The 11,369-nt window shown below is 48.7% G+C and overlaps 5 protein-coding genes across 5 annotated transcripts; 2 read left to right on the forward strand and 3 right to left on the reverse strand.

The window, feature by feature from the left end:
* Positions 1 to 383: 383 nt before the first annotated feature.
* Positions 384 to 3,391, reverse strand: N7529_003525 (putative kinesin family protein (KinA); the record flags this gene model as incomplete). The annotated part of the gene is made up of 5 exons (XM_057239052.1): positions 384 to 618; positions 674 to 3,099; positions 3,156 to 3,250; positions 3,310 to 3,335; positions 3,387 to 3,391. 5 exons carry the CDS (start codon positions 3,389 to 3,391, stop codon positions 384 to 386), a joined length of 2,787 nt encoding a protein of 928 aa, XP_057098347.1.
* Positions 3,392 to 4,130: 739 nt separating this feature from the next.
* On the reverse strand, positions 4,131 to 4,895 carry ubc2 (E2 ubiquitin-conjugating protein RAD6; the record flags this gene model as incomplete). Its single annotated transcript, XM_057239053.1, has 4 exons — positions 4,131 to 4,254; positions 4,320 to 4,544; positions 4,603 to 4,667; positions 4,854 to 4,895. The coding sequence occupies 4 exons, from the start codon at positions 4,893 to 4,895 to the stop codon at positions 4,131 to 4,133; spliced, it is 456 nt and encodes a 151-aa protein (XP_057098348.1).
* Positions 4,896 to 5,352: 457 nt separating this feature from the next.
* Positions 5,353 to 6,754, forward strand: N7529_003527 (thiolase family protein; the record flags this gene model as incomplete). The annotated part of the gene is made up of 3 exons (XM_057239054.1): positions 5,353 to 5,499; positions 5,552 to 6,496; positions 6,554 to 6,754. The coding sequence occupies 3 exons, from the start codon at positions 5,353 to 5,355 to the stop codon at positions 6,752 to 6,754; spliced, it is 1,293 nt and encodes a 430-aa protein (XP_057098349.1).
* A 478-nt stretch (positions 6,755 to 7,232) lies between these two features.
* Positions 7,233 to 9,620, forward strand: N7529_003528 (uncharacterized protein; the record flags this gene model as incomplete). Its single annotated transcript, XM_057239055.1, has 4 exons — positions 7,233 to 7,340; positions 7,389 to 8,303; positions 8,364 to 9,354; positions 9,424 to 9,620. 4 exons carry the CDS (start codon positions 7,233 to 7,235, stop codon positions 9,618 to 9,620), a joined length of 2,211 nt encoding a protein of 736 aa, XP_057098350.1.
* Positions 9,621 to 9,714: 94 nt separating this feature from the next.
* Positions 9,715 to 11,228, reverse strand: N7529_003529 (chitobiosyldiphosphodolichol beta-1,4 mannosyltransferase; the record flags this gene model as incomplete). The annotated part of the gene is made up of 3 exons (XM_057239056.1): positions 9,715 to 10,659; positions 10,717 to 10,913; positions 10,982 to 11,228. 3 exons carry the CDS (start codon positions 11,226 to 11,228, stop codon positions 9,715 to 9,717), a joined length of 1,389 nt encoding a protein of 462 aa, XP_057098351.1.
* Between the last annotated feature and the right edge of the window lie 141 nt (positions 11,229 to 11,369).

An 11,369-nucleotide genomic window follows, 5' to 3' on the forward strand; every position in this document is an offset into this window, starting at 1 on the left:
AGGGAACACTCGTCAGACGTAAGAACGAAGAGGAAGATAGATCAAATGTCAACCAAGATCAACCAAATGCTAGTGACAAAAGCACAAATTGTACGACATCCTGGGTAAACGGTATGTAGTTGTCCAGCCTCGATACAAATTGCGTAACAGACGAACCGCTTTGCGGCCGTGCAGTGGGCCCATCGATGGGGTCGACAACGGAAATGTCGAGGAATTCTTCCAGGAAATCATCGATGGGATCGTCGAGGGAATCTTCGAGGGAATCTTCAAGGGAATCTTCAAAGGAATCTTCAAGGGAATCTTCAAGGGAATTTTCAAGGGACTCATCCAAGGACTCATTTACGCCATAATTCACGAGATCATCGAAGAGATAATCGGTGGGATTATCGACGGTCGAAGAACCAACTGCTTCGCTTGCCGGTGGCTTCTTGTGACTGTACGCCCGCCACGTTCGCATTCGCCGGCGACGGGCCGTCACCGCCCCCTCGTAAGGGCTTCGCGATACGCGACCCCCCAAAACTAAAGCTCGCATTCCCATCCATACTCGGTAAGCCGCGAGTTGAGCCTTGTTTTGCAGCTTCCAGGCGCTCTTTCACAGCAGTGAGTTGAGCCTCGAATCTATTAGGGTAGTTAGTATTCGGTTGCATAATATGATATGAGGATGGGAACATACCGGTGGTTGGCCTGAGTGAGTTTCTCTTGGCTCTCCTGGAGCAAGGCTTCCAAACTGGCAATGCGCTCATTTCTTGCGATGAGCTTACGCTCGGCAATTGCAACCTCCTTCTTCAAGCTGCTGTTTTGTTCCACGAGCTGACGCTGTACATGTGTCAATTGCTCGAGGTTGCGCTCCAAGAAGGCCATCTTCTTTTGTTGAGCGCGGTTGTTTGATGATCGAAGGACATTGTTATACTGCTCCCGCGCATCATCCAAAGAGATCTCCAGTTCAACTACACGCTCGCAGCGGTTCTGCAGGTCGCGCATGAGAGACTTCTTCATGGCATCGAACTCGGTGATCTGCTGCTGCAAGGTCTTGCTAGCGGCGCCATTGGTGGACGTTCGGGATTGAGTGTCAACCAGGGATTGTCGCAATTTGGTCAACTCCTCATCCTTGCGGGAGATGTCGGAGCGAAGATCGTCGGATGCCGCATTTTCAGCCTCTTTCTTTGTCACATAAACCTTCTCTAGACGTTCTCGGATCTCCTCCACATCACTCTCGCCCAGGTTTCGGGTGAGGAGCTCCTCATACTCTCGCTGAAGGCTATCTAGTTTCTTTTCCAAGTCCGCACGGCGGCTGTCCTGCAGCTCGCCGAAGTCGCTGCGGTCGTTAACAGTCAGCTCGGCTTGTCGGATGAAGCCTTGCGTCTCGAGAAGATTCGCGCGGAGTTCAAGAATATCGTCCGGTGCAATGACTTCACCCTCGGCGCTGATTTGGTGGAGAGCGTCGACGCGTTGGATCAAATCTTGTAGTTTGCGCTCGTTGTCCGAGAATACGTCGCCGCCGAGGTCGAATCCAGCCATCATTTTAGCCATCTTCTCTGTCTTCTTCTTTTCTTTCTCGTCAAGCGCAGCATTTGTCTCCTTGGCCCTCATTCGGACATCCAAAAGCTGCTGCTTAACCTCATCGAGCTCGCTCGTGAGTTCCGAGTTAGCCTCGCGAAGACCATCCATGGTGATAGCCGCCTCCTTGCTCTCGTACGAGACTTTCTCAAGTTGCATACGAAGCTCATTGACCTCTGTACCCAGGCGCTCATTATCCTTGCCTGCTCGTGCGCCGTTATCCTTCATAGACTTCAGCTCATCGCGTGCCTCACGGAGGCTGCGTTCAATGTTGACAATGTGGGACTCTCTTTCCGAAATTTGGTCTTGAAACTCGTTCTCGCGGCGCAAGAATTCCTCGCGCTCATCTTTTTCCAGCACCAGGCTGGGAGTGCTGGACCGATCACCAACCCGCGAATCTGGGCGGGGAGTTTCTGAACGAGCAGTTTCCTGTAGACGCGAGGGAGTGCCTGGTCGTCGAGCACGGGCTTCAGTCTTCGCAGCGCTAACGATCTCGTGTCCTAGCGAGGGAGTCCATTTGTCCTGGGGGACGCTATCACCGCGACGCCACATGTCGATTTCTCCTTCTAGTGCAGAAATGTAGTTCTCGAAATTCGTCATTTGACCCTGCGCCTTGCGCAATAATTGCTTCATCTCCCCAGGACTCAGCTCTGCGTTGACCTTGGCCTTGTTCTTAATGGCCTTGGCGCGTACACCGAATCGCAGGGTGGAGATTGTTTCCGCATCGTTGTAGCTGCTGGGCGAACAGTTGATGATCAAAGTCGTTCGCGAGTTACCACCCAGGGATTCTTGAAGAATCCGAGTGAGCTTCGAGTCACGATAAGGAACATGTGTCGATTTGCCATCCGTCAAAGCATTGATGACCATTCCAAGCGCACTCAAACTCTTGTTGATTTTCTTTGCCTCCTCCAGGGTTTGACCGCTTGCGCCAGTCTTTCCAACCTTTTCACTACCAGCTAAATCAACCAAAAATAATTGACCGCTCTTGGCAGATCCAGTTTCGACGTTCTTCTGAGTAACGGTAATGACGAAGATGGAGTGGGAGCGTGACGATTCTTGATTCATGTTGGTTGCAGCGACGGCGCGTGCTGCTCCTCCTCTGCGCATAACTTCGTAAACCTCTTGCACGCTGGATACATAGACTTCGAGCAATCCTTTGACGTATACTCCGCGGGCTTTCTCTTCGTGAACGGGCAGGTTATCGTTTTGGGGTACCAGCAAATCGCGAATTCGCTCCATGTAAATTTCCATATAACTGACTCGTACCGTGTACTCGATGTTGCTCGGGCTTGTCAGGATGCTGGCGAAGATTTGTTCAATCATTCGAGGAATAATACCCTTCCCAATCTCATCATCGATGTCGGAACCCATCATTGTATACGACTTTCCGGCACCGGTCTGACCGTAGGCGAAAACGGTTCCGTTATATCCATTCAAAATATCGTCCACGGTTGGTCGGATAGAGAAGTCAAAGATATCGTTTTGCGCCGTGTCCATGGGGAAAACGCGATCGAACGTGAAGGAACCAGAGCCCTCTTGGGACTGAATGCTATATTAGCATAGTCTCCGATGTGTTCTGTCCATGGTTCTCGACTGACCTGGATGCGACATGATTCCTCATTCTCGAATTCGACGATGGGCTTACCCCCAGAGGCCAATTCGACTTTGTTCTGGGGACGGAACCTAGCGACGACTATTCATGATCAGTTAGTCCGAGTTCCCATGGTATCTCGAACTAGTCCCTGTACGTACCCTTGATCGTGTTCGACCCCGCGGACCTGTGAGACCATGTCAGTGACTGCCGACAAAGGAAAGGGCTGTAAACTCACGCCATTGTTGTAGATTGCGACTTGGCTAGAAGAAGCTCAAGCTATAAGATAAACCCCGAGAAGGGGTATGTGGGCCTCGGAAGTCAGATGTGTTTCAAAAGGAATCTGTTGCGGTGTACGGAGGGGGGGGTTGGATCAGGGGCTCCACGTGCACTTAAGCAAAGCCAAGGAATGAGAGAGGAATGCAATAATATTCAAGCCGCAAAGAAAGAACGGCAAAACCAAAAGAGACAAAAAGAAAGGGAAAAAAACACACAATAACTTGAACTGTGCAGTATGAACGCGAAAGAAGTGGGATTTGTTGATGAGTCGCCCGTTTAGGATTTCTTGGCCGACCGCCCCGGACTCGGTATGCAAACACTTACAGATAAGCTTAATTTCCAGATGCTTGCAAGGATTGAACATGTTTAATATCATTTTCCCTTTGGGAAACGTCAATTGGAATTGCTTTAACTACTTCAAATTACTTGGAGCCATGGACAATGTAATGTAAACAACAAGCCTTAGAGGATACAAAATAAATAGGCTATGTATGCACTGATGCAGCCACTAATCTTGGAAACACATCTGACAATGACCGATGAGCAGCAGAGAATCATGAACCAGAAGACATAAAGAAAGAGAAACGAATACGTAACCGCGTTAAATAAGAGACCAAGGCGCCAGAAACCCCACGCTGTGCAGATCAAATGGCTAAGCCACTGTGCTCACTCATAAGAGTCTTTCCAAGAAACTGAATTTTGCTCAATCCTCCCAACTCTTTTCGACAGTCTCTCGCACGCGTTTTGTGTACTCTTTGCGATTGTCTTTGTAAAGGTTTGAGGCTTCCACGTTGGCCGGGGAGGAGGTGTTGGGATCATTCAATAGACTAGAGTCCAGAAGAAAGCATTAGTGTTGTGTAACAAAGCTCATCAGACTGTAAATTCATCGGACCTTTGGATACTAGTAAGGATCGCTGCCACGTCGTATGTAGGACTCCAACGGTTCTGCAGAATGTCTAGACACAGCTCACCAGTTCCGTACACATTAGGGTGGAACATCTGACTGATGAATTTCACACCTGGAGGCTTGTTGGGGTACTGTTCCTCAAAGTTCATGACCAGGCGGAACGTGCCATCTTCGAAAGGTGTTTCGGCGGGGCCTATGATGACGGCATTCCTAGAAATAATCAGAACCATTGTCGAAAGGCTTTAAACCAGATTTGTGGGAAACCTACCAGGTCATGACATTGTCGGCTACTGGAGATGCAGAGACACCGGCTGGAGGGTCGGTTTGCATGCGCTGAAAGCACGGAAATGTTAGCGGGGGCAAATCCGAAATAAAAGACCCTTGGGAGTGTAGTTGAAAAGAGCTTGAATCGGGCATCAAAGGATAGATGAAAAATCAAGTAATAAATATACTGAAGGAAGAAAAGCGGCGAAGTGTCGAGGAAAGCCCGGATGGCAAGGTGATTAACTGAACGCGTACCTTGAAGTCCCGCATGAGACGGCGGCGGGCGGATGTAGACATTATGGATGAATCAGGGGGTTTGGATCAATTGAAATCGTTGGCTGAAGCTGGGGATAGATAATTTGAGACCAGGAACAGCTTGAAAAAGCGAAGAAAAAAGGAAACGAGAGGGAAAAGTAGGTTAAAAGTTGACTGATACGACAGGCGATATGCAGGGAAGGCGATGGAGGGGAAGCACGGAAATAATCCGGAAGAACTTTCCAAATGGAGTAACATCCTTATAGTAGTTAGACATATCAAGAAACCTACTGACTCAGCAAATTATGTCATTTTCTAATTTGGTAGGGATCGACAACCTCGGCCCAGGCGGAGCGGCGGTTACAGGCGGTTGCGCGGGCGGATACATTCCGATATACACATGCAATTCTTCCCCTTCTTGTTTGATTTATCTGTTCTTTAACTACACTCTCTAGTCAATATTTGCCTGTTCATACTGCACTACATCTTATAATTCACCATGATTGCCCCGAGGCTGTCTGTTCGTCTTCCCAAGCGGACCTTCCCCGCATTCTGCACCCAGAGACAATTCAGCTCCGCACGCCCGACATGCAAGGAGATCCAGGAAGCTTACATCCTGAGTGCATCCAGAACACCCACAGCGAAGGTTGGTTGATTGAATTTAACTGTCCGAGCATAAATTTGACTGACTTGCTTAGTTTAATGGCTCATTCGCTTCTGTAACAGCGCCTGAACTAGGCGCTGTTGCCATCAAATCTGCCCTCGAGAAATCCAACATTCCCACAGAAAAGATTACAGATGTATATATGGGAAATGTTTTGCAGGGCTCAGTGGGCCAATCACCTGCCCGTCAGGCGTCGATTTTCGCCGGCCTTCCCGCGACTGTCGAAGCACTGACTGTCAACAAAGTTTGTGCTTCCGGTCTAAAGGCTGTTGCACTTGCCGCACAAAATATCCAACTGGGTTTGGCAGAGGCACAGGTGGCCGGTGGTATGGAGAACATGACTCGCGTTCCTTACTATATGGCACGTGCCAGCCAATTGCCCCCCTTTGGCGAGATCAAGCTGGAGGACGGTCTGATCAAGGACGGTCTGTGGGATGTATACAATAAATTCCACATGGGCATCTGTGCGGAGCAGACTGCGAAGAATTATGACATTACAAGGGAAGACCAGGATTTGTATGCCATTCAATCATACGAACGGGCCCAGCAAGCATGGAGGGAGAACAAATTCGCCGATGAAATTGCTCCAGTCACCGTGAAGGGCAAAAAGGGAGACACCATCATTGAGCGGGATGAAGGCTTCGAGACCTTGCGTGCCGATAAGTTGAAGACTTTGAAGCCCGCCTTCCTGCGAGATGGCACAGGTACCGTCACCGCCGGTAATGCGTCGACGATGAATGATGGAGCTTCGGCTCTGATTCTGGGCAGCAAGGAGCTTGCTCGCCAATACGGCACCGGCAACCGTGCCTTGGCTCGTATTGTATCTTCGGCTGATGCTGCCATTGATCCAGTGGACTTCCCAGTGGCCCCTGCCAAGGCAGTGCCTATCGCATTGGAGCGGGCCGGCATCACCATGGACCAGGTGGCTGTCTGGGAGTTCAACGAAGCTTTCGCGGCTGTCATTAAAGCCAATGAAAAGGTTAGTGTTATGTCTACTTTATTTGTGGCTAGTCTCAAAGTTTAACTGATTGCCTAGATTCTCGGTCTGCAAAACGCCAAGGTCAACATGCTTGGAGGTGCCATTTCTCTTGGCCACGCCCTAGGCAGCTCAGGCTCGCGTATCCTCGTAACTTTGCTGCACCAGCTGCAGCCCGGTGAGTATGGAGTTGCAGCTATCTGCAATGGTGGAGGTGCTGCTACTGCAATGGTTGTGCAAAAGCTTGACAGAGTGGATTAGCTCTTTCGACGCTCTGAAGTGTGTGCTGATACCCTTGGATGAACATTACGTGATTGTAACTAAGCAACATTTCGGACACAGCGCTGTAAACTTTTTCTTTTTTTTTCTTTTGTTGAAATCTCGTAGCGTACAATCTCATGATAGATCGATTTCGCCGGGGTCTTTCTCGTTACACGGTAATGAAGAGCTATTTATTACGTATGTAGGTATGTGTTTATTGCAGTCGCTTCTCGATCTTCTCTGTGTCTTTTTTTGCTCTACCTCAAGCTGCCAATTATCTTTGGCGTGTTGTGCCATTCAAAACATCCCTAAGTCCCGAAGTAATCACTTTGATATTGGCGCCTGATTTATCGGGCGCCGAACCCGAAGAATGCCACAACAAAAGGCATCCGTTGTCTCTTCCTGTCAAGATCTACGTCTTCTTAGCAACCTTTCCAAAAAGCAATGCCGCCAAGCTCCAGTATCAAAATCTAACAACATGTTGAGACCCGTTACTCTGTCACTATATCCATCCTGTCGTGACGCCATCTCGTGGTCCGAGGACGGCGAACTCGCTATTGCGGCCGGTGAATACTTTCACATTCTAGTATGTACATCTGACTGAAAATATCCATCATGACTGACAGGTTTTCAGACACCAAGAAATGGTAAAGATGCAGAACCTGCTCCAAACTCAGACCCAGATTGGATCATTACTCGTGTTCGAGCCAATTTGTTTACGAATGCTGAATGGCCCAGCTTCCTGCCTGGAAATCGAGATGAGTTCTCAATTGCCGCAGAACAATCAAATGCCAACATCATTAATCTGGCCTGGTCCCCATTAGGTGTTGGAAAATATCGACGTAGCGTGCTCACTGTACTGACGTCGAACTTGGTGCTATCCCTTTGGGAACCTCTCGGTCTTAAAAAGCAATGGACTCGAGTTCGAATTATCAACCATACTTACTGGCCACAACCTGAACATTCTCGGGACCCAAAAGATCATGGATATCGGAAGACTAACATTCGATCATTCGCCTGGTGTGATTCTTTCAAGGCTTCGGACTCCACAGACCCTTCTGCTCTGCCAGCGCATGAAAGTCGCTGGGGAGCTTCTCTGCTGACGGTAGTGAATGATCTGAATGAGATCAGCGTCATACAAGTTCGCAGAGCAAATTCCGTCTATATGTCCTCCAAAAGCTATGGTCTTAAAATTCTAGCGACTCATTCTCTTGGGAACCAAGAATTGAACAACACCTTGATTTACTCCGGATCCCTTTTTGCCCGTGCTTTCAAGGAGCAACAGCGAACCACATCGCTCTCCTATGGTCCGTGGCTGAGTTCACCCAAACAAACTTCCGGCGACATTGACTGCGCAATTGCCACTCTGGCTGCCGTGTGCGGAACGCAGCTTCGATTTATCAAGCTCACTGCAATGTGCGAAAGCTCGACTCAGAATAAGATACAGCAGTGCAAATTGTCAGCAAGGTTGGAACAGCATCCCCTGGAGCTTTCGAATGAGGCATGGGCCAATCGTCATGTCACTGGGCCCATTGGATGGCTTCATACGGTATGTTTGGTCTCCCACGCTAGTAATAGTATCTTGTTTTTGGCTAACAGACTCCTACAGAAATCATCCGCAAGTATCTCTCTAGCAGTGGGTATCATGGCAGGGTTCGTCGCCATTACCATGTCTAGCGCTAGTTACACTACAGATGGCACTGATGTAGATGCCCTTCGAGTATGTGAATGGCCGATTTTTGAGCCTGAGAATGAAGACAAGCCCTATCGCAAGGAAAGGCACTTGGAACCGATCTCCAGTATGTCCTGCACTTTGGCCCAACCCCCTCAGAGCACTACTGACGTAATTTCAGGCCTGCTTGCTACTAAGGACGAGCGCAGCGACAACTGCCGATTGCATTTGGGCACCCTTGGTGGAGTTGGGTTAACGGCTGAATTGTCCAAGATTCAAAATGAAAACGCTCTGCAACAACCGCAATGGAAACGCATGATCGAAGACTTCGAAGAAAAATATGACTCAGATTACGATCTGGGAGGAATGTTAGTCTCGAGAATCTGGGGACTTGCCACCTGTCGAAATATCACCGCAGCAATCTTCGTCAACCACCCCACGGATATGGTCGAGTATCGAGTCGCCTCTGACGACAGCGCTACAATTGTCTTTTCGGAGGAGTTCGGACGCATTGCAGATACACGAGCCGTGTTCGCGCCGCGGGCACTTAATGGACAAGCTCTTGATCACGATCAGGTTGGAGAAATGGTACGCTTCGTGCTACCTGGTGCTGATGGTGACGTTGAACTCGATGAGGAGAGCCAGCGACTTATCTACGTCGTTGCCTGTCGTGCCATTGTGGGTGAGAGCGATAAGTCACTTCGTGCCCACACTCAACGCTCTCTGGAACGACTGGCAATAGTCACAGGCGCAGACCTGACTGAAGAAATCTCCAAATGTAAACTCAGTCCTTCTTTGGTCGCTGCAAAGTCCATCGATCATGTGAATGGTCCGGGTGGCCACCTTTACGAGAAATGCGAGGTGTGTGAGGCAGGAATTGGTTGGTGCTCGGTGACGCACGCTCGGTGTGCCAACGGCCATATCTGGCGTAAGTCGACTAGTGACCCTTAGGTCCAATGTGTTCGATTCGAAATGCTAACCTGGTTTATACACACAGTTCGATGTGGGGTGTCTTTCCTTGCTATCCAAGAACCTGGAATCTCCAAATGGTGTTCATGCTGCTGCACAGAATCCCTCGACGAAGAGTATGTGGCTTCTGCGCGTGGCCGTGAATTAAGCAAGACTATCAGTGGTCTCTTCGCGACCTTTGATACCTGCCTTTACTGCGCAGGTAAATTCCAGTCTAATTACTAGATGTTATCGCTGGGAATACGCAACGATAGATCAGGAAATGGGATCACGAGATCACAAGAGCAGACAATATTCATATTCGTGTCATCAAGGGGCTTCATGTCAACCCAAAAAGAGAGCCCGCAATAGGATTCCATTCATCATCCCATCGTCGAGAGCTCTCTTTCTGAGCGCCTAGGCGAAGAGTTTCCAGCCTGCCATTATCCCCAAACAATTCCAACAAATGTTCTGCCAACTCTTCCGAGCTTCCGAAACCCAACCCATTGACACCCTCGGTTACCAGCTCGGGCCATGCTTTGAATCGATCCCATCCCACAACTGGAAGGCCGGCACCAAACATATCTACAACTTTCATGGGGAGGTCTACCCCGCTGCTGCTAGTATGCAGACTGACACCCAGAGAGGAAGATGCCAAAAGCCGAGCATAATTCTGCACAGTCATCCACGCGGTCCGAATAATGACCTTCTGAAGCTTGCCTGATTTCTCAAGGGCAACAATCTGTTCTAAATACATTTCTTTTTGCGGACCTTTTCCTGTTATTATCGCCAACACTTCAGGGAGATGGTTGTGTGTTGTTGTGGCCAGCTCAGAGTATTGTACGAGGGCATCAATGAGGACCGAGAAGTCTTCGTCTGCGGTCCATGATGTCGAACTGACCAGAACTCGAAGTGTACCTTTTTTTAAAGAGGAGCGAACATCTTGGGTTTCATCAAGAGTTTCAAGAAATTCTGTACGAGTACTGGAATCGAGAATAGGGCTGAAGTGACTGGCAGGGCGGTCATGCAGAGGTAGAACTGGGGCTTGGAGATCAAAGTCCTGTTTAAGAACAGATTGCATTGCATCTGTAACGCAAAAATGCGCCGAGGCAGATTTGCAGAACATCTTTTCATACCATGTCGATAGCTTCACCAATGGATGATTTTGTCCAAGTTTCAAAGCCAGTATGGAATATCCAAAGTTATGCCAGTCGATGACTAGTTTTGTATGCCGTAGGAAACAGGTGAGAGAGGCGATAGCTAGTACCGGAATAGAGGGTGGGTTCTGTAGTTGCCAAGGTCAGTACTATGTGGACATGTATGCAAATCCTGTGCAACGTACCTGGACCAAAAGCCACTTTGATGGCTTTGTGCTGTATGCAAGACATTTCCAAAGACAAATAACCTGGAATAATACTTTCAATGGTCCGTAAATTGTAAAGAGCAACTTGTTGCTAGTCTGAAGGAGGGCGGGGTGTGGGCGAAGAAGGACAATGGAGATATTGGGATGAGATGTGATATCGGGGTGGGGATCAGATTCTATTTCAAAAATGATAGTCAGTTGTTCGGCTCTATATATGCGCCATCCCTGGAAACTTCAAACTAACCTTTATACCCGATAATGACCACCTCCCCACCCTGCTTCGCAATGCTCAATGCATGATACTGCATACGAGGGCTTCGGCCAATGTCACCAAGGACAAGAATTTGTACACTTGTCTTCAGCTTCTCTTTTAAGTCGTTTGATCTTGAGGACTTTGCTTGCTCTGGTTCATATTGCGACGGAAGCAATAAGATCAACACAGTGAGCGCGCTGGACAAGCAGAATACTATGCTGATAAGTGACTCGATCATAGTAACAATTGCACTTCAAGTGCGTTTTTCATAGACTACTTCCAGCTTCAGCTTCAGAACATCTCAATGGCCCTTCAAGAATTGAATGAATTGTGCATAATGAGACATAAAACATCCAAAGAGCTGAAGATCAAAAACAGA

This window comes from Penicillium soppii (assembly GCF_028829465.1).
Source record: "Penicillium soppii strain IBT 18220 chromosome Unknown utg000004l, whole genome shotgun sequence".
Lineage (NCBI taxonomy): Eukaryota > Fungi > Ascomycota > Eurotiomycetes > Eurotiales > Aspergillaceae > Penicillium > Penicillium soppii.